At 39.8% G+C, this 18,372-nt stretch overlaps 1 protein-coding gene across 1 annotated transcript; it reads right to left on the bottom strand.

Annotated features, from left to right (window-relative positions):
• Positions 1-4,371: 4,371 nt before the first annotated feature.
• Positions 4,372-16,977, bottom strand: LOC148854498 (uncharacterized). Its single transcript, XM_088984629.1, has 2 exons — positions 16,226-16,977; positions 4,372-4,665 (listed from the first exon to the last, which is right to left on the bottom strand). Exon 1 carries the CDS (start codon positions 16,619-16,621, stop codon positions 16,226-16,228), a length of 396 nt encoding a protein of 131 aa, XP_088840755.1. The 5' UTR covers positions 16,622-16,977; the 3' UTR covers positions 4,372-4,665.
• Positions 16,978-18,372: the final 1,395 nt, after the last annotated feature.

Genomic DNA, 18,372 nt, shown 5'->3' with positions numbered 1-18,372 from the left:
AAAACCAAACTTACAATGATAAAAGAAGACACATCCGCTTAAGACATAATATGTTAAGACAATACCTTAGCAAAGGTATGAGTGCTCTAGATTTTGTAAGGTCTGAAAAGAACCTTGCAGATTCATTAACCAAATCACAAACTTCTGAGTATGAGGCATCGATGGGAATGGGATTGAAGCTTGTTACATAAGTCATTGGTGATGGACATCCAACCTATGTGAAAGGAGATCCCTGGAATTAGGTTGAATGGGTAAAAGCGAGTCGCTAGATGACTTGGGAAAGCATTATCATTTGTGTCCCATTTTAGATGTTAAGGTAAGATAGTGCTCATTGCAATTTGAGGAGATTGAGCATGAGGCTCTTAATCAATTAAGAGTAGTGTGTGCAGTGCACACTAATAACTAACCTAAGTGAGTGTGAAGTATGGCCGCTTCTAAGAGATATCTAGGGCTGACTCTAAAACACTCATGATTCCAAAAGGGGAAATGTCGAAATGTTCCAAAACAAAAGAACCACTAAAGAACTGGTGAACTGAGTTGGTTGGCAGGTTAGCTAGTTACGGCAAAGAGGAAAGGTTGAAAGAGTCAGACTCCACTCGTACTCTGTAACATAGCCTGCCATTCCTAAGTGTTTATTAAAGTCCAAAAGACATCACCCTGAATACTTTTCTCACTGCAATGCTCAGATTATTCGATCTTCTTGTAATTTTGAATCTTGTGGGGATTGTTGGAGGGAGATTCAAAATTTCAAGAATCTCTCTCCTCCCTCTCTTGTTTTTGAGTTTTGCCTTTTCCTCTTCCCACTCTTGAGTGCATGGGAAGACTCCTTGTCCCACATTGCTTGGAAAAGGAGTAGAGATGGAGCATATCTATAGTTTTGCTCTCTCTATGGATAGGGACCCATAGGAGGAAAGCATTATAGATATTCCATGCATGTGAGGGGGGTTGAGGTGCTTTTTACACGTGCGTGCCGATCTGACCCAGTTCGGGGCGTGGGCGAGGGCGCGGGTGCATGTACGTGTGCGTGCACGTGATGCATTGAATCGGTTTTGCTTTTAACCGGATTAAACTTTTGGATTTCAAATTTAACTTTTTAAACGTTTTTCTTTTTCTTTTTCGTGTATCTTCCTTTCCATATCTCTTCGAACAGGTGCACTGTTTTGAAGAGGTCCCTGTCTGAAAGGACACCTTTGTGTCCTTTTGGGTCTGAGAACACTTTATAAAAGGAGTGTTGATCGACCCAGTCTACATAACAACAACACACCAACATTTTTCGACAATCTTCTCTTCTCTGTCTTCTCTGATAATCTAAACATCAATTCTTTATAGTTTGTAGAGGTCTGGTAAGCGAGTGCACATCTACCAGTGGCCTGTGGGTTATTTTATCTTGGCAATCGATTTGCAATCACCCATTTGTACCGTAGGGGGCAAATGCAATTTTAAAGAAAGTGACTAAGTGGCACGACTCAACCCACTTTCTCTCAGTTTGTTGTTCTACAAGTTCTCGATTTGGAAAGCGATTACCGATAAGTTCCATTTGCCTTCTTTACTAATTTTTCTAACATTTCTTCTTTGTGCTTCATGTACTCCGATACCATCCAAATCCCCAATAACAATGCCTGCTATTGTTCCGGCCTGACACCGCTCAACCTTTGTGATTGAGTTCCATTCAGTTCATTGGCTTCATAGTCCTCTATGGGATGACCCATTTGCTGAACGGGTGGATTTATGCTCCACATACATTGCAGCTGATGCTGGTGCTCACCATATTCAAATTTCTTACTGCCTTGGTCTCTTGTGCAATTGCTATCAGTCTGATCACTCTCATTCCTTTGCTTCTTAAAGTAAAGGTGAGAGAGCGATTCTTGAAGAAGAAGAAGGCTGGGAGCTTAACAGACAAGTAGGGAAGATGAAGAAATTGAAGGAAGCCGATTTGCATGTTCGAGAGCTAACCCAAGAGATTTCAGAAATCAATGGATAGGCATACCATCTTGTACACCACTCTGCTCAAGTTGTCCAATACCTTGGACCTGCAGAACTGTGTTGTTTGGATGCCCAACGAGATTAAAATAGAGATGAACTTGACCCATTGGGATTTCTCCTGTGAGATGACATTCCCCAAGATTTGCTTCCCAAATTCCGATGGGATCCTTCCGACGAGCCTATTGTACGAGAGGTTCAAGTAACGGTCGCTAACTCCACCAAAATCTGGCGGCAACGACCTGTTAATCAGATTTGAAGACATGGGGGTATTTACTGATTTTCAAGGCATGGTGGTGACATTCAGTCAAGCAGAAAGTGAATCTGAAGCAGAAAAGGCAAGACGAACTTTCCAATTTTATATGACGGAGATGTCAGATTGCTAGCCGCGAACCATGAAAAGGAAAATATTTAGGTTAGTGAAATGGTGGAAGTCCGGATCTGATGCACACACAGAGAGTAGGGTTTCCAACTCCAATCAATTAACAAATTTGCTTGGGGTACGGATGTTGGGACTTGGAAGTTCCCAATCCCATTATCCCCAGTTTGATGCAGCTAATTACCATTTACAGGTTTCTTCGCCACCGTCTATGCCATTGAATGGAGATTGAACGTTGGGAAGGTCTCTTTACTGCTTTCCACTGCTGTGGGGCGGGTCGTGAGGATGAAGACAGAACAATGAGATGGGAACGGGATTACTCCTCACACATGGGCGCCTCATACGCACATCCACAGTGCAGTGGAAACATTTCCCGTGAATAATAATTTATAAGTATAGAAGATGTTTTCAATGCATGGTAGGATGTACATGTAAGATCAGTATGAGGCGCACTGTGTAAGGAGCAGATTCGATCTTGATGAGATGCCCCAAAACCACCAAGTATGTCCACATGGACTCCTTGCTCTACCCCGGAAGCCATCTCTGACCCTTGTTTTGGTGATTGTTCCAGGGTGTATCCAGGTGGAGATTCTGTCTCATCAGGCGGTGGGATGTTTTTTGTTGCATGGGTGGATTTTGACGTTGGAGAATTTTAATAAAGAATAGCAAAAGATGAAAAATAGAAAGAAGTGCATGGGGCATTTTGAAAATTTAATATTTTTTGTCATCTAATTTAATGGTCCAAAGGGTATTTATCGCAATATAAAAGTTTAGGGGGGTCTTTGTCACAAAAAGAAGTATAGGGGTCTTTATCAGAGACAATTAGATATACACAATATGTCGATCACTCACTCTCTCTATGTCAAAATGCATTGCTTAGTCTTTGTTTGGATCCGGTGTAAAACATCATCAGTGTAAAATCACTAATGACGTTGTACAATGAAGGGTATAATAAGTGGCCGTTACATTTTGAAAACCATGATAAAAAAGTATAAAGTTTTACATATATAAAATCAATGTATTATCGATGTAAAACTTTATGCTTAATGAGGTTTTACATTGATTCACAATGTAAAGCTCTACTTTATCCAAACGCCAACAAATCTAAACTGGAGTGGAATTTTACACCGATCTATATTTACACTCCTTCCAAACGCCAATAAAACCGAACCAGTATAAACTTTCACATCTATCTTGATTTACACCGATTCCAAACACAACCTTATTTGCTTGGTCATCTCGTTTTAGCAATGTTTCTGACCAAGAATAAGGGTCCATTTAGCATTGAATCGCTTCTTTAAGATGTGTTTTGGTAAACATAGGGAAATGACTGGTTTCCCTACCTTTTTTCTTTCAAACTCCAAGCTTTTGAGCCACCGGTGACTCAGATAGTTGGACCATTTGGCCCAATAACCATCCAGGCAACCGGTTCCATTTCACCCTTAACACAATTCTTAGCCAAAAACCGTTGATTTGATCAGCAATTCGTTGGCCCAGGCGGTTGAACCATCAACCCGTTCAATGGTTTTTGGCCATTTTATTTTAATTTTTTTATTTTTTTAAGTTGGAATGGGCCAGACTAGACAGTCAACCATCAATAGGAAACCAGTGGCCAGTACAGCTCCTGTTCCCGGGTCCGTTTTTAAAACCTTGTTCAAACCAAACACAGCCTAAAAATAAAACATGTTAATTGAGTCACCAACCCGGTGACCCGGCCAGTCAAACCATAGAGGCCAAATCAGGAAACATCCCCATGTTTGTTATATGGAATGATCAACTCTAATGGTCATATCAATAACAGATGTAAGTCCTCTAGACCTGGGATTAAGTGCTGCCTTTACAGTGCTTCAGTGCCTAGCAAAAGAACAAGAAATCACCACTCCAAACCATATGTAGGAGTTGCAGTCTCCATCTGCCCCAAAACGGTGGTTAGTAATTAATGGATCAACTACTTCAACTGGGATGTCTTCCTTGAAGATGTAAAGCTAGAAATAACTGAAAATTTCAAACGATTAAAGAACTGACTATACCTTTATTTTCCCATAAATCCAGGTTTTTTAGCATTTGAAGTTAATTTGGAAATATTGATCGACATTGATATAGCAAGGAAACAAAAGCACAAGCCTTGCACTAAACATACTGGATATAGAAGACCCAGCACCCCTGCTGGCCTCCTGCATTACATGTTAGCTGGGCACAAAATGCATCATTATGGCCTCGAAATATCAAAGTATTTCTACAGAAGCAACATAAAAATCCACAACGCATCACTGGAGTAAATATATCCCGCGCCACAGCTCAGAAGCCTGTTAAGAACCAAACGATGAATTAATTTCTTTAGCATTATATTTATAAAAAAGAATTCTTTGACACTATTAATACAAGAAAGGGTCAAAGTATAGATACAGGCGCATCGTATCGTATCGGCAGGGTACCCATATGCCTTTTTTAAGGTCAATCCCCAAATTTTTATTTGTATACGTTAATATATGCTTAAACCTACACCTCAGCCCTATTTAAAAATAAATAAAAGCATATGGTACAAAACTTGTGAACTGATTTTTCTATTACCTGTTAATAGTTAAGGAATCTAGGAATACATGTAGAATAAATAAATCAATAGTTTCATGTATATAAATAAATGATGTATAAGCTCAGAAATAAACAATAATGCATGGAAACCAGCCAACTTGGAACCAAGAGTAACCATTCCTAATTAGATATGACACATGATAGGAAGATTTTAAATGTATAAATGCCCACAAAACATTAAGATATCTCTTTTAACAGAGGTCTTGTGCACCTGTATTTCGAGGTTTTAAGGTCAAACCTTCAAGTATTAATGTCATGATAAGGGCAAAAGCAATTATGGCCACTGCATCAAACATAATCCCGACAAGTACGAAGTACCAAGTGAAAAGAGTTGATCCTGATATTGTTTAGGAAAAATATGTGCCAAGACTGGAGCCTTTGGTTATGATGATCACTAGAAATAGCGTGAAAGGCACTTGATTCTTTTATTCTAATCCTACTTTACATTCAACATATGGAGTTATGATGATGACAAATAGTACACTGGTGCCTCATTTGTTCTTCCATTCTAATCCTAATTCACATTCGACATGGCACATTGAGCAAACCAAGTTCGTGGGATAACACAAAACAACAAGGTTGCTATGTCCCCGCAAATATATAGTTGCCAGGCTAAGAAATCAGGGCTGGTAATGAGATCAGAAAAAGAAGTAACAAGAAAGGAACATCTAAAATGAAAACACAAGACCTTAAAAACAGAAAAGTGGGGGAGAGGAGGAAAAGAAAATAGGAGGCCCCAACATTCTTAAGTACAGATGCACTTTTAGATTCTTTCAAGTATGTTCTTTTCTGAAGATACCAAACAAGAACCTGCAAGGTTGCAATATGCATGAAAAACAATAGTCATGGAGATCAACCATAATAACCCTTTCCTTTTCCCAAAACTCACATGTCTAGTGGGGTTCAAGTGAAGATATGCAATTCCACAATTTCAAGAACAATACCCTTGTGCCCACCTTGTAAGATGATGCAAAAGAAGCACAGATGCCACAACGAAGCATGAAGCTAAGATATTACATTGACCAAGAATACCCTTGTGCCCACCTTGTAAGATGATGCAAAAGAAGTACAGGTGCCACAACTAAGCATGAAGCTAGGATCTTACATCAACCAAGAAAAAAAAAGTATAAAACAGTGACAAATCAATACCATAATAAAACAAAAGCAACTACCAACAGAGAAAGGGAACGATCAGAAATCAGAATACAATTCACTTCTCCATGGAACTTTGTTTGCCAAACTCATAAAATCAACCACAGGGGGTGGGGGAGTGCCAGTATGACTAATTGAATCCCCTATGGTAGGGCAAGCAAAAAAAAACTGTACAGAGCACTCTTATTGGCATAAGTGAAGAGAGTAACTGACCTGGGAACCATTGAGTCAACTCAGGAAGCCAAGTTGTAATTTTAGAGCTTTATAGAATATCCTTAATTCTTTTTCATCTATATATAATACATAATAAACACTCACTCCTAGTCAGATTGGATCTTTACCAGTTCAGGACAGGGTAGACACAATTGCAATCCGATAATCATCAGGTCCAAAACCCAACCTAGAAGGCTAGAACCTAGAAGCAACCCATAAGAACAAGGGGTTGTCTCAGAAATAGTATAATAGGGTTGGATCAATTCAGGTCTATCGCAAAGACCTGGAATACTATGACAACAGTAGTGTCTGCTGCTCTAAAGAAAAACCTAAGTGGATTTGATTTGTATTGTCATCTAAATATTACTGTTACCAATCACAATAAGAAAGCCAAAACTCTACTCCTTGTCACCTTGTTCATGTAAATTTAGGCCCCCTAATCCGGAGAATGACTTTAGTGATAAATCAAAACAATCGGTGGGTTTCCCTTTCTTAGGACTGTACTGTCCAAAATTGCAAGTAAAATTGACAAAAAAATGTTCATTGTTTGTTGTTTGACGTTTCCTAAAAGTCCTATTTATGTAGTTAGACTCTACAGGATATCAACTTTCTGGTTAGGCTTTACAAAGCAAGAGGACTCTAATACACTAAAACAAAGAAAGAGGAAGAAAAACTATCCGCATAAAACAAAGTTGACTTTATTCAAGACTTTCAAATACTCTAATATCCCATGGTTAGGCTGAACTAGAATCCGTTAAAAAAAAAGCATTGAAATTCACAGCCCTAATGTCCGAGTGAGAATTTGATCAAGCATATTGAAAGGGGAGCGAGACAGAGAGAGATTTAGTTAAAGGAAGAAACTATTAGACAGAAAGAGGAAAAGGAAATTTTCATTATAATCTCTGCAAAGAAGTTTGAATGCCACATTTATAACCCTCATTCCAAAAATTGAGGGGGCTGTGAACATTAAGGATTTTAGGCCTATTAGCTTACTGCATAGTTTTTACAAAATTTTGGCTAAAGTCCTAGCAGAAAGAATGAAAGGGGTGTTAGGCAGTATAACCTCAAATAATCAGAGTGCTTTTGTGCCTGGAAGGCAGATGGTAGACTCAATTTTAATTGCCAATGAGTTAATTGATTCTAAAAGAAGAGAGGGAACCCCGGGTGTAATTTGTAAACTTGATATTGAGAAAGCATATGACTTCATCAACTGGAACTGTCTGGATCGTGTGCTGGATTGCATGAATTTTGGACAGAAATGGAGAAACTGGATCAGAGTATGTACTAAAACCCCAAAATTTTCAATCCTAATTAATGGGCAATCCATAGGGTTTTTTGGTAGCTCTAGGGGTCTGAGGCAGGGAGATCCTCTGTCCCCTTTGTTGTTCATTTGTGTAATGGAAATCCTCAAACTTTTTAGCAAGAAGGCTGCAGGTTCTGGATTATGGAATGGGTTTGCTATCTCCCCTGGAAAGGAGAAAGTCAATATAGAAGCCATGACTTGGCAAATGGGAGACGAACAAAGAATCTTGTGACCAAGCTAGAGATAGGAGAAGAGGTGATTACCAACCAGGATGGCATAACCAGAAAATTTGTGGACCACTTCAAATCGATTTATAGAAGACCTTTGAGTGAGAGAGTAGTCGTGGATGGGGTGGAATGGCCAAGAATTGAGGACGGGTTGGAAAGGGATTTCGAAGAATAAGAGATTAAGAAAGCTGCCTTTCTAATGGATAGATCCAAGGCTCCAGGTCCAGATGGCTTTACAATGGGTTTCTACCAAGTTTGTTGGGAGGTGTTGAAAGAGGATTTAGTTGAAGGCTCCAGGTCCAAGGCTCCAAGTTTTTGGGCCCTGGAATTAATGCAACTTTTTTGGCTTTGATACCTAAGAAAACTGATGCCAACCACCCAAAAGATTATAGACCTATTAGTCTGGTGACAAGCATCTATAAAATTCTTGCTAAAGTGCTTTCTTTGAGGATCAAAACAGTTCTCCCCTCTATCATTAGTGAAACCCAGGGGGCTTCCATTCAAGGGCGACAAATAACAGATCAGATCCTAATTGCGAATGAGTGTGTGGAGGAAATGAAAAGGTCTAGGAAGAGAGGTTTCATTTGTAAATTGGATATTGAAAAGGCCTATGACTTAGTGGACTGGGAGTTTTTATTAGAGGTGATGTGAAACTGTGGATTTGGGGACAAGTGGTGTAGTTGGATAGCTAGGTGTATCAGTACCTGTCACTACTCTATTCTGGTGAATGGTATGGCGAGGGACTTTTTCCAACTTGTAGGGGTGTCAGGCAAGGGGATCCACTTTCACCCTTCCTTTTTACCTTAGTAGTTGATGTGATTAGTAGGATCATTACTAAGGCTGACAGTGAAGATGCCATTAGGGGTTGGAGAATAGGGAGACACCAAGTCCCAGCCACCCACCTTCAGTTTTCAAATGACCTAATGATCTTTTGTGAAGGAGGTTTTGGTGAAAAGGTAGCAAACCTAAAGGAGTTAATCAAAGGATTTGAAAGTATTTCTAATCTGAAAATAAATCTAGAAAAGAGTTGCATAGCGGGTATAAATTTGGAGGTAGGAGAGGTCAAGGCTATTGCGGAGTGTCTTGAGTGCTCCATCTCTGCTTGGCCTATGTCTTACTTAGGGCCTAGGGAGAGTAGATTTTGGACCCTAGTAATAGAAAAGTTTGAAAAAAGATTAGCTTCGTGGAAGAGGATTTATATCTCTTTGGGAGGGAGAATTACCTTAATAAGAGCTACTTTGGCTAACTTACCAACCTATTTTTTGTCTATCTTTAGGATACCAGTTAGGGAAGCTAGGAAGCTGGAGAAGTTTATGAGAGATTTCATGTGGGAGTCGGGATAAGAAAAAAAAAAGGATCATTTAGTTAATTGGGAAATTCTGTGCAGAAGTAAAGAAGAGGGGGGTTTGGGACTTGGGAGGGTGACTAAAAAAAATCAAGCTCTTTTAGGGAAATGGTTGTGGTGATGGCCATTGGAAAGTGAGAGGTTGTGGCATGAGGTGGTGGGAAGCATTCATGGGAGATTAGAGAATAGATGGGATGTTGGTGTATCAAGGCAGGCTAACCTAGCAGCACCTTGGAAGGCCATTCACAACACCCTTCCTCAATTCCTCAAATTTATCAGGTATGAAGTTTGTTCTGACAACGTTGTTCGCTTTTGGGAGGATATCTAGGTAGGAGACACCCGTTTAAAGGACTTGTTCCCTTTGCTATTTTCTATTTCTTTGTATAAAAAAGAGGTGGTCTCAAAATTTGTCTCATCACTGGGAATACCCTTAGCTCCCAATTGTAGCTCCTAATTGAGATTTTGGGTTTCGTAGAGGACTAAGGGATGTTGAAATTGAATCTCTCTCTGTCTTGCTATGTTGTCTTAATCAGTTGTGTTTGGATCCCTCCAAGTCAGATAAAAGGGTGTAGACTCCTAGACCCAATGAAACCTTTACTTGTGCTTCTTTCTTCAAGTCCATCTCTCAACTTTCTACTCAACAACCCTTTCCGTCAAACGAAAATTTGGTGCAAGCCAGTTCCACCAAAGATTATGGCGTTTTGTTGAGAAAAATTCCATGGGAAAGTAAACACTCTAGATAACCTACAAAAGAGAAGACCTTTCCTTTGTATTTCTCCCAATTGGTGTATCCTCTGTAGAGCTCACGGTGAGGATTGTTACCACCTATTAATATCTTGTCCCTTTTTTGCAGACCTTTGGGCTTGGCTACTTTCATTGTTTGGGAGTAGTTGGAGTCTACCAGCAGAAGTTCCCATGCTCTTCAACCATTCTACTTTCTTTTGGCCTACAAAAAGAGGGAGACTTTTGTGGAGATGTGCTCCCACTGCCCTGATTTGGACTCTTTGAGAAGAAAGGAATGCTAGAACTTTTCAAAAAAGGGAAAGGAACAGTCAGGAATTGAAAGACTATGTGCTGAATAGGGCAATACCTTGGATGAAGACCTTGGAAATCTTTCATAAATTCTCTTTTAATGATCTTTGGAGAAATTGGTCAGCAGTAGCTAGGTGTTCATCCCTAAAGGACAAAGCAATTACAAGTTGGTTTCCTTCATCTGAAGGCTCATTGAAGTTGAACTTTGATGGAAGTAGCATTGGTAATCCAGGATTATCCGGAATGGGGGGTGCTTTGAGAAATGAGAAGGGAGATATTTTGTTGCTCTACTCAGGTCCCTTAGGAGTTGGGACTCTATCAGGGCAGAGCTATCGATTGTTGTACAAGGGGTGCAATTTGCAAACCAGCTGGGGGTACAACACCTAATAATCGAAGGGTACTCCAAAGTGGTGGTGGATTGGTTGAAAAATCCAGAAGAGGCTATATGGTGCTTCAAGAATGAAATGAAGAAATTCAGCTGGTTGACAAGGAATATGTTGGTCACTGTACAGTGGGTGGGGAGATCAGAAAATACTTTGTCATATGTGGTAACCAAGCAAGGGGTAAATAGGGAAGAATTGTTTTGGGCTCAGCTGTGATTCCTGTATTTCTTTCCTAGTTTGCAGATGATACCCTCTGTTTTGTGGATGCTTCTCTAACTCAATTGGATTCAGTGCTTAGGATTCTGAGCCGGTTTGAAGTGGTGTCTGGTCTTAAAGTCAACTTGTGTAAAAGTAAGATCATCCTAGTGGGCCATGTTTCAAATTTAGAGGATTGTGCAAAAGTGATGGCTTGCCAAATTGATTTCCTCCCGGTAAAGTATTTGGGTCTGCCTCTCAAGGCCAAATACTCTTCCTCCTCAATCTGGTACTCAATCATTGAGAGAATGGAGAAGAAGCTGGCCTCTTGGAAGGCAAAATACCTATCTTTTGGTGGTAGGGTTACATTGATTAAGAGCACTCTCTCCAACCTCCCCACTTATTTCCTATCTCTTTTTCCCATCCCAAACAAAATTGTAAATAGGCTGGAACAGCTCCAAAGGAACTTCTTATGAAGGGGTTGGGAGGATGAAAAGAAGATTCACATTGTAAAGTGGGAGCAAGTGTGCCTTCCTAAGGATGTTGGTGGGGTAGGAATTAGGAAGTTGAAAGAATTTATTTCTACTCTTCTCAGTAAATGGTTATGGAGATTTGCTTCTGAGAGGAATGCATGGTGGAGAAGTCTTATTGCGGCGAAGTATGGAGTGGTATGGGGTGATTGGAGAACTCTGGATCCTCATCCAATTGGGGGGAAATCTATTTGGGCAGGCATCTCAAAGTACATCCATCTCTTCCTGAATGGGATCAGATTTAAGGTTGGCAAGGGGGACAAAATCAAATTTTGGAAGGATCCCTGGTGACTCCACCAGGGCATCTCAAAGTCTTTTCAGTTGCTGATAACATAAGCATTTCTGGTGATTCCACCATTTGGACTCCTTTGTGTAGGAGAAATTTGTTGGATTGGGAAGTGGAAGAGTATGTGGTGCTGTTGGGGCTCCTTCAAAATCAGAGGATTGACTTGAGTTTAGAAGATGAATGGTCTTGGAAGTGGAATGCAGATGGCAGCTTCTCAGTTAAATCCCTATTTCTTAAGGTGTGCAGTTTAGGTCAGGAGAACATCCCTGCTAGGCAGATTTGGAACCCAACTAGTTCCTCCGAGATTAGTTTCCTGGTCTGGACAATGGCCCTTGATAAATGTTTGACTAGGATTAACCTGGAGAGATGGGGTGTTCAGATTCTGGATCTCTCCTGTGTTTTGTGTGGAAACCTTGCAGAATCTACAGAGCACTTGTGTATCCATTGTCCGGTTCCCTCTTCAATATGGGGACATTTTTTCAAGATTTTGGAGATTAGCTGGTCTATGCCAAGATCTGTGAAGGAGCTGCTAATGTGTTGGAGAATTGAGGGTCTCAGTAAGAAAGGAAAGCTTGTTTGGAATACCATTCCGCAAGCTGTGCTTTGGTCCATTTGGACTGAAAGAAATAACAGAATCTTCTGTGGTCAATTCAAAAGCCCAGAAGAAGTAGTGCAGAAAGTAGTGGGCAAGATTTGTTCCTGGGTGTCGGTGAATGAGGAATTTAAAAACCAGAATGTATATCTTTTGTTTTGCACTAAATCATGGATGACCTTGTAATCTGTTTTGGGCCCAGGCAGAATTAGTGGTCTGGGCCTTGTTGTAATTTTCTCTTTATTCTGAATAAATTACTTTACCTTTTTCCAAAAAAAAAAGAAATTTTCATTAAGCATGAAGTAGAAATGTTGACCAAGTCTAAAGTAAAATAAACTCTTCCTAAAGGATAAGGAGCTAATCCAACCCCCCCCCACCCCCAACACACACACACACAAAGTGGACACTCTCAATTCTCAGACTTATCAGCTTGAGATTTTACCACTGCACCAAGCAATGCCAAGAAAATAAAGGACTAAGCATATCCAAACAAAAGGGAAAACACATAAACCAAAAAGGAAAAAAAATATTACAATGAAAAACTAATAGGCAGCAAGAGGAAAAAAAAAAAAAAAAAAACTAAGATCTGTAGACCAAGCCCAAGAACTGTATCATATGCATACAACATTCTTTCATATCAATGAATAAAACTGCACTGTACCAATACGAAAACCGTAGACCAAGTCCAAAGAAAACCAAAATTCTTTTTTTTATATTCAACAGCAAAAGAAATTTTATTAGGTTAACAAAGCTATCTAGTTATGCCTTCTTTGTTTATTAAAACTAAGCAAAGCTATGTGACTATATTCTTCCTAAAAGACCAATCAATTAAGAAGTATCTTAATTTATCTAACCGGTTGAAAATGATGAAGCATCTAGACAATGATAGATTTCTTAGAGAGATATATGGTGGGTTTTGGAAAAGAAAGGAATTTAAAATAGGTATGAGGACCTAGTCAAGGATATATATGAGAGTGCAACAACAACCAATGTTAGAACATTTGTGGAGGAGACATCAGAATTTACAGTTATGGACCAAGGCTCGGCACTTAGTTCTTATTCATTTGCACTAATTATAAATGAATTGACTAAACACATTCAGGAGGATGTCCCATGGTGCTTGTTTGCTAATTACATTGTTTTAAGATGAAACAAAGAATTAAATGCAAAATTAAACTTATGGACAAATACCTTAAAAACAAGAGCTTTTAAAACAAGCAGAGCCAAAACAAAATATATGCTATAGGATTGCAAATCAGGGTACACTTAGGATTGGAGACCAAGAGAATATGTAACCTTTTCCATTACCTTGGTTCGACAATTCATAACAAGGAAAAGATCGAGGAGGATGTCACTCATAGAATTAGAGCAAGATGAGCATAATGAAGGGATGCATCCAGAGTCTTATGTGATAAGTGAATACCACTCAGGTTAAAAGGAAAATTCCATAAAACAGTAGTAAAACCAGTAGTGTTATATGAAGCAAATTATCGGGCAGTTAAGAAACATGACCAAAAAATGATTGTGGCAGAAATGTGTATGCTGAGATGAACAAGTGGAAAAACTAGAGAGGATAGGGTTAGAAATGAAGCTATTAGAAGGAACCTAGGAGTAGCTCCAATAGGTGATAAAATGAAAGCAAGTAAACTAAGATAGTTTGGTCATGTGCACAGAAGACCATCTACAGCACCTGTAAGAAGAAGCAATTTATTGCAAGTTGAAGGGACTAGAAGGGCTAGGGGCAGACCAAAAAGGACATGGATTGAAGTAGCAAGAAAAGATTTAAGCACTCATACTTTAACAATGGGTATGGCACCAAATAGAATGGAAAAACAAAACAGAATTCATGATGATTATGATGATGGAAAAGCAAATGAACTTGGTTAATTTGTTGCTTCATGCACAAGTATCCTGGAATCAATAGGATAACTTCCCCAAGGTCAGGATCCAAAAGAACAATGAGGATCCACCTCGTTCTTCAGATCTAGCAGTGCCAATTGCTAAATTCCACATCCATGAGTTCATCAACTTCCATATAATTTCTCTTGCTTCCTTTCCATTAATTCCAATGACCAAAACCTCCAACAACAACCTTTTTTTTAAGAAAAGGCAAATTTTATTTATATTACAGAATTATAAATGGGAGTGACTCCTTCCTCAAAAAAAAATGAATGGGAGTGACTCCCAATACAGGGAGTGATGTTTTCACAAAAAGTATACTAGTTAACAAGAAAAATAACTTCTTTGATAAATACAAGAATAATAACTTGGCTTTCTATTACAGGGCATCTTTGCCTAAAATAACTAACTTCTAAATGAAGGGGCCATTACTTGGTTTGATGGTATATTTTCAGGCTAGAATTCAGGATGGAAAGCATGAGGAAACAGGTTAGAGTCTGAGAGTAGCCATTTTGTGTATGTGCGTATGTGTGTGTTGGGGGGGGGGGGGGGGGGGGATGGCCTTTTAACTAAATTCTACCATGAGTTGCACAACGTGTTCAAGTGATGGTCCCAGCTATCCAGGGTCTTGAGAGGGGCAGACTACTGGATATGAACCCAACCTTTGGCTTTTTTCTTCAAAAAGTGGCCAATCTCGGGCCCAAACCTGTTTTCTCATTGCACCAAGAAATGACCTCTACAACCTTCGACAAGTCAATATTAATAAAACCCTGTTATCTATCAGAAAAAAAACCCTCGAAAAGTTTTCTGACAAACGCATTTTATTTACAACTGTAACCAATACATCAACTACCTTTGCTTTGTCAGAAAATTCAGAATAGGCATTTGGTTCACGTATACTACTTTTTTTTTTTTCATTTTTTTGGTGCTAAATGAAATGGCCACTGGTTCACAAAGTGTCCAGTCAATATTTGCTTCTATTTGCTAGATGAAATGTGTCAATCTACCCAAGAATCTCATCAATCTTGTCAACATATAAACTTGTGGAAATTTGGCTAAACAGGTGGAGTTTGTTGCATGACCCACCCACTATCTGTCACACGGATAAAGAAAAAGAACATTGCTACATTGCACACTTAATGTACGGATAAGTAAAGGAATCCTTCAGGCTTCAACCTGGAGTAAATGATTGAGAAAACTACGCTAGGCATCAAAAGAAAATTTGACATGTGCTCATGTCACATGGACTCTCTTAAATGGATTAAGTGTCCATGTTGGATGCCCATGAATGGCTAATTACACATGTCATTTTTCCTATAAAACAACCTCGTGTTTTCATCCTTTCAAGACAGGCTCCTGGACATGGACACATGTCAGATTCTGATTCTTGTGTCCACGTCCATGCAACACTGTAGTGTGTAGTGCTATGATATTGGAAGACTAACAATGCTTTGCAAAATTCGATGACATATGGAGCTTAAACAGGCAACCATTTTATTAGCAATCCCACTCCCTAGCCCTCCCAGGAAGGATGCATATCAGTAAATGATAAATGTTAGCACCAGAAAAGCTTTGCCGCCCGACACTGTAATAGCTTAGGCCATTTAAAAATCAGATCCCGTCTAAAACATCTAAACATGTGTCCTAAATGTTGAGTGCTTGTTAATGAAGGGCGATATTCGGCATGCTATTGCTTGAGAAGGGAAGAATTCTTGCAAACTTTTCAGAGATTATCAACAGAGTCACATACATTCTCGATATCATGCTATGTTGTGCAAAAACAGATTCCTGTAAAGTGAAACAGGGAAGCCTAATTTCATCGCCAAATAACGTATCAGCTGGCAGGTGTAAGGGATTTCTACTTTCTACCTCCCCTTTGCTTCTTAGCTACATATATTATGTAACTGTAAGTACTCAAATGTTAAAAACTAAACTTCATGGAGAGACAAAATTAACTCAAACAAAAAAAACGTCGACACTCCTATCATCGGAACACCGAAATTAAACCCTAATTGCATTCGAACTAGAAATTTATCATAACTGCGATGAAAAAAGAAGGAACGCAGATCCATAATTATTTGAATCCATGTAACCAGGATCGATAGGTAGATAGTTACCTATTTCTGATACCCTCCGCCCCTCGTATTGTCATCCTCTTCAACCTTCGCGGTCAGATAAACCGGAGGGAAATCAGAAACATCGAAAGTTTTCTCCTTCATCATCTTCTCGACGTCGGCCTTCTTCAGGATGGTCCGCCGGATGGGCGGGCGATTGCGTCGTTGATCGCGAGTGTAATACTTGATGTCGTAGACGGTCTCGGGGTTGGAGGTGGGAACGCAAGCCTTGGCGTGGGCAGTGGCGGGACAGAAGACACGGTACTCCAGAGCGCTCGGGAGTGCGCTCTTGTATTCGGGATCGGCACACGGGCCTGTGATCTCCCATGGCTTCTTGATGAATCGTTTCAAGGATTGGAACAGAGATTTTACCCCAGACGATGATGAAGATGCAGCCATGGCGGATTGATGTTATTGCTCGATCGGGAGCAGACAGAGCCTATAATGAAAGAGAAATCATGTATGCAGATGCAGGACGGGCCGGGGATCATATGTCGCAGTCGGCCAGACCACTGTTACAACCCGGTCCGTGCACGGACAGTGGTCTGGGCCCATGAAAGGCCGTGCCCGGGGCCATGTTTATAGATCTGCAGTGCGTTGGGCCTGTACTTTTTCGTATTTTTCAACCTATGCGAGCCGGGTCGGGCCCGGGCCTAGCCTAAAGCTGTTGTTATGAAGGTAAAACTCGACTCGGCCATGATCACCCCTACCGTTGATACTCGAAAATGCACAACACAGATTTTCATGGAGCAATCCGGCGGCACCTTCACTGAATAGAACCTTGAGTTACAGAGGTAGATCCTTGAGAGGTCTGGTCTCGATGAAGACACTTACCTACCAACCGTTGTTCTTCGTGTCCCTCCCAACCCATCAATGGCGGAGGCTGTGATGTTTGGAGCCCTCATGTTATTTTGAAGGATTTTCTAAGTTGCATCTTGACAACTACCGAGTACCGACGTTCCTTGATGGCTCTACTTCGACCACCTGTAGAATAGTAATTAGTCAATTGTCATAAAGCTTAAGATTACTTTAAGATAATACATAAACAGTAAGGGTAGAGTTAGTTAATTAATTAAAATATAAGGGTAGTTTAAGAAATTTGCCCTTATATACACACTAGTCGATTTGATTTTTTTTTTTTTTTATCCGTTTCATGGGGCTACACAACAAGGGGTAGTCCATCCCCTTTCCCTTAACCCCCCAACCCCGGGTGGCAGCGGGATTTGATCCTAGGTCTCTATTCTTACAAGTCAAAGAACTTACCAACTGAGCCACCATCAGTTGGCCACTAGTCAATTTGATTAACCATCAATTTTTTATTTCAAGTTAACCAAAAACCAACCCAATATCACAAAATTTTGCAAAAAACCAAACCAACCTGTTTTAACTAGCTTTTTTTCCCAATTTGGTTGGCCAAATTTTAGATTTTTATTGAACACCCTAATTGACAACAAGGCACCTAACCATAAAAAAAAAAAGACTAGTATGGAGATATTTCCAATGCATGATTGTAAAAGGTTGTAAGAACGGTACGAGCATGGTCTTTTGAACGCTAAATCTAAAGTTTGAATCACCTGCCAACAAAATATGTTCCAACACCCTATCAGCATTATTCGACACTACACAACTTATACATGGTGGATCCCACTTTATGATGGGCCTCAGTTCTATAACGAGATGTATAGAATCGGATCAAGTTGGTAGAGTGTTGGAACTTGTTTTGTTGATAGGTGATCCCAACTCCCAAATAAGATCTCCCTAGTTATACATCCAAAAACATCTCCTTTGGAGTTCAAATTTGCCTCCCACAACACATCTCCACCGTGTATTGTGAACATCTCCCAATGATGATATCATCACTTATGATATGATGTGACGTGGAACGTTATGGGGGGCAGATTTGCTCTCTCTCATTTGCCGTACAGTCAGCATGTATCTACGCTATCTATTGGCAGCAAATCTGTGTTCTTGTGTAGAAGTATCGTATTTAAGAGAAACTAATGGGCCTTTTATTTCAAGCATATAATTGCAATAGAAGTCAAAAGATTAGTTTAGTTCTTTTAATATAACTAGGTCAGAAGAGCTTAGTCAGAATAAAAGACACGATCATGTCTTGTGTATCAGCTGCAACGTTGGATTAGTTGTTGACT

Source organism: Nelumbo lutea, chromosome 4 (genome assembly GCF_056320005.1).
Source record: "Nelumbo lutea isolate HS-2025 chromosome 4, American lotus-T2T, whole genome shotgun sequence".
NCBI lineage: Eukaryota > Viridiplantae > Streptophyta > Magnoliopsida > Proteales > Nelumbonaceae > Nelumbo > Nelumbo lutea.
The sequence above is the reverse complement of the archived record's forward strand: the minus strand, read 5'-3'. Positions and strand labels throughout refer to the sequence as shown.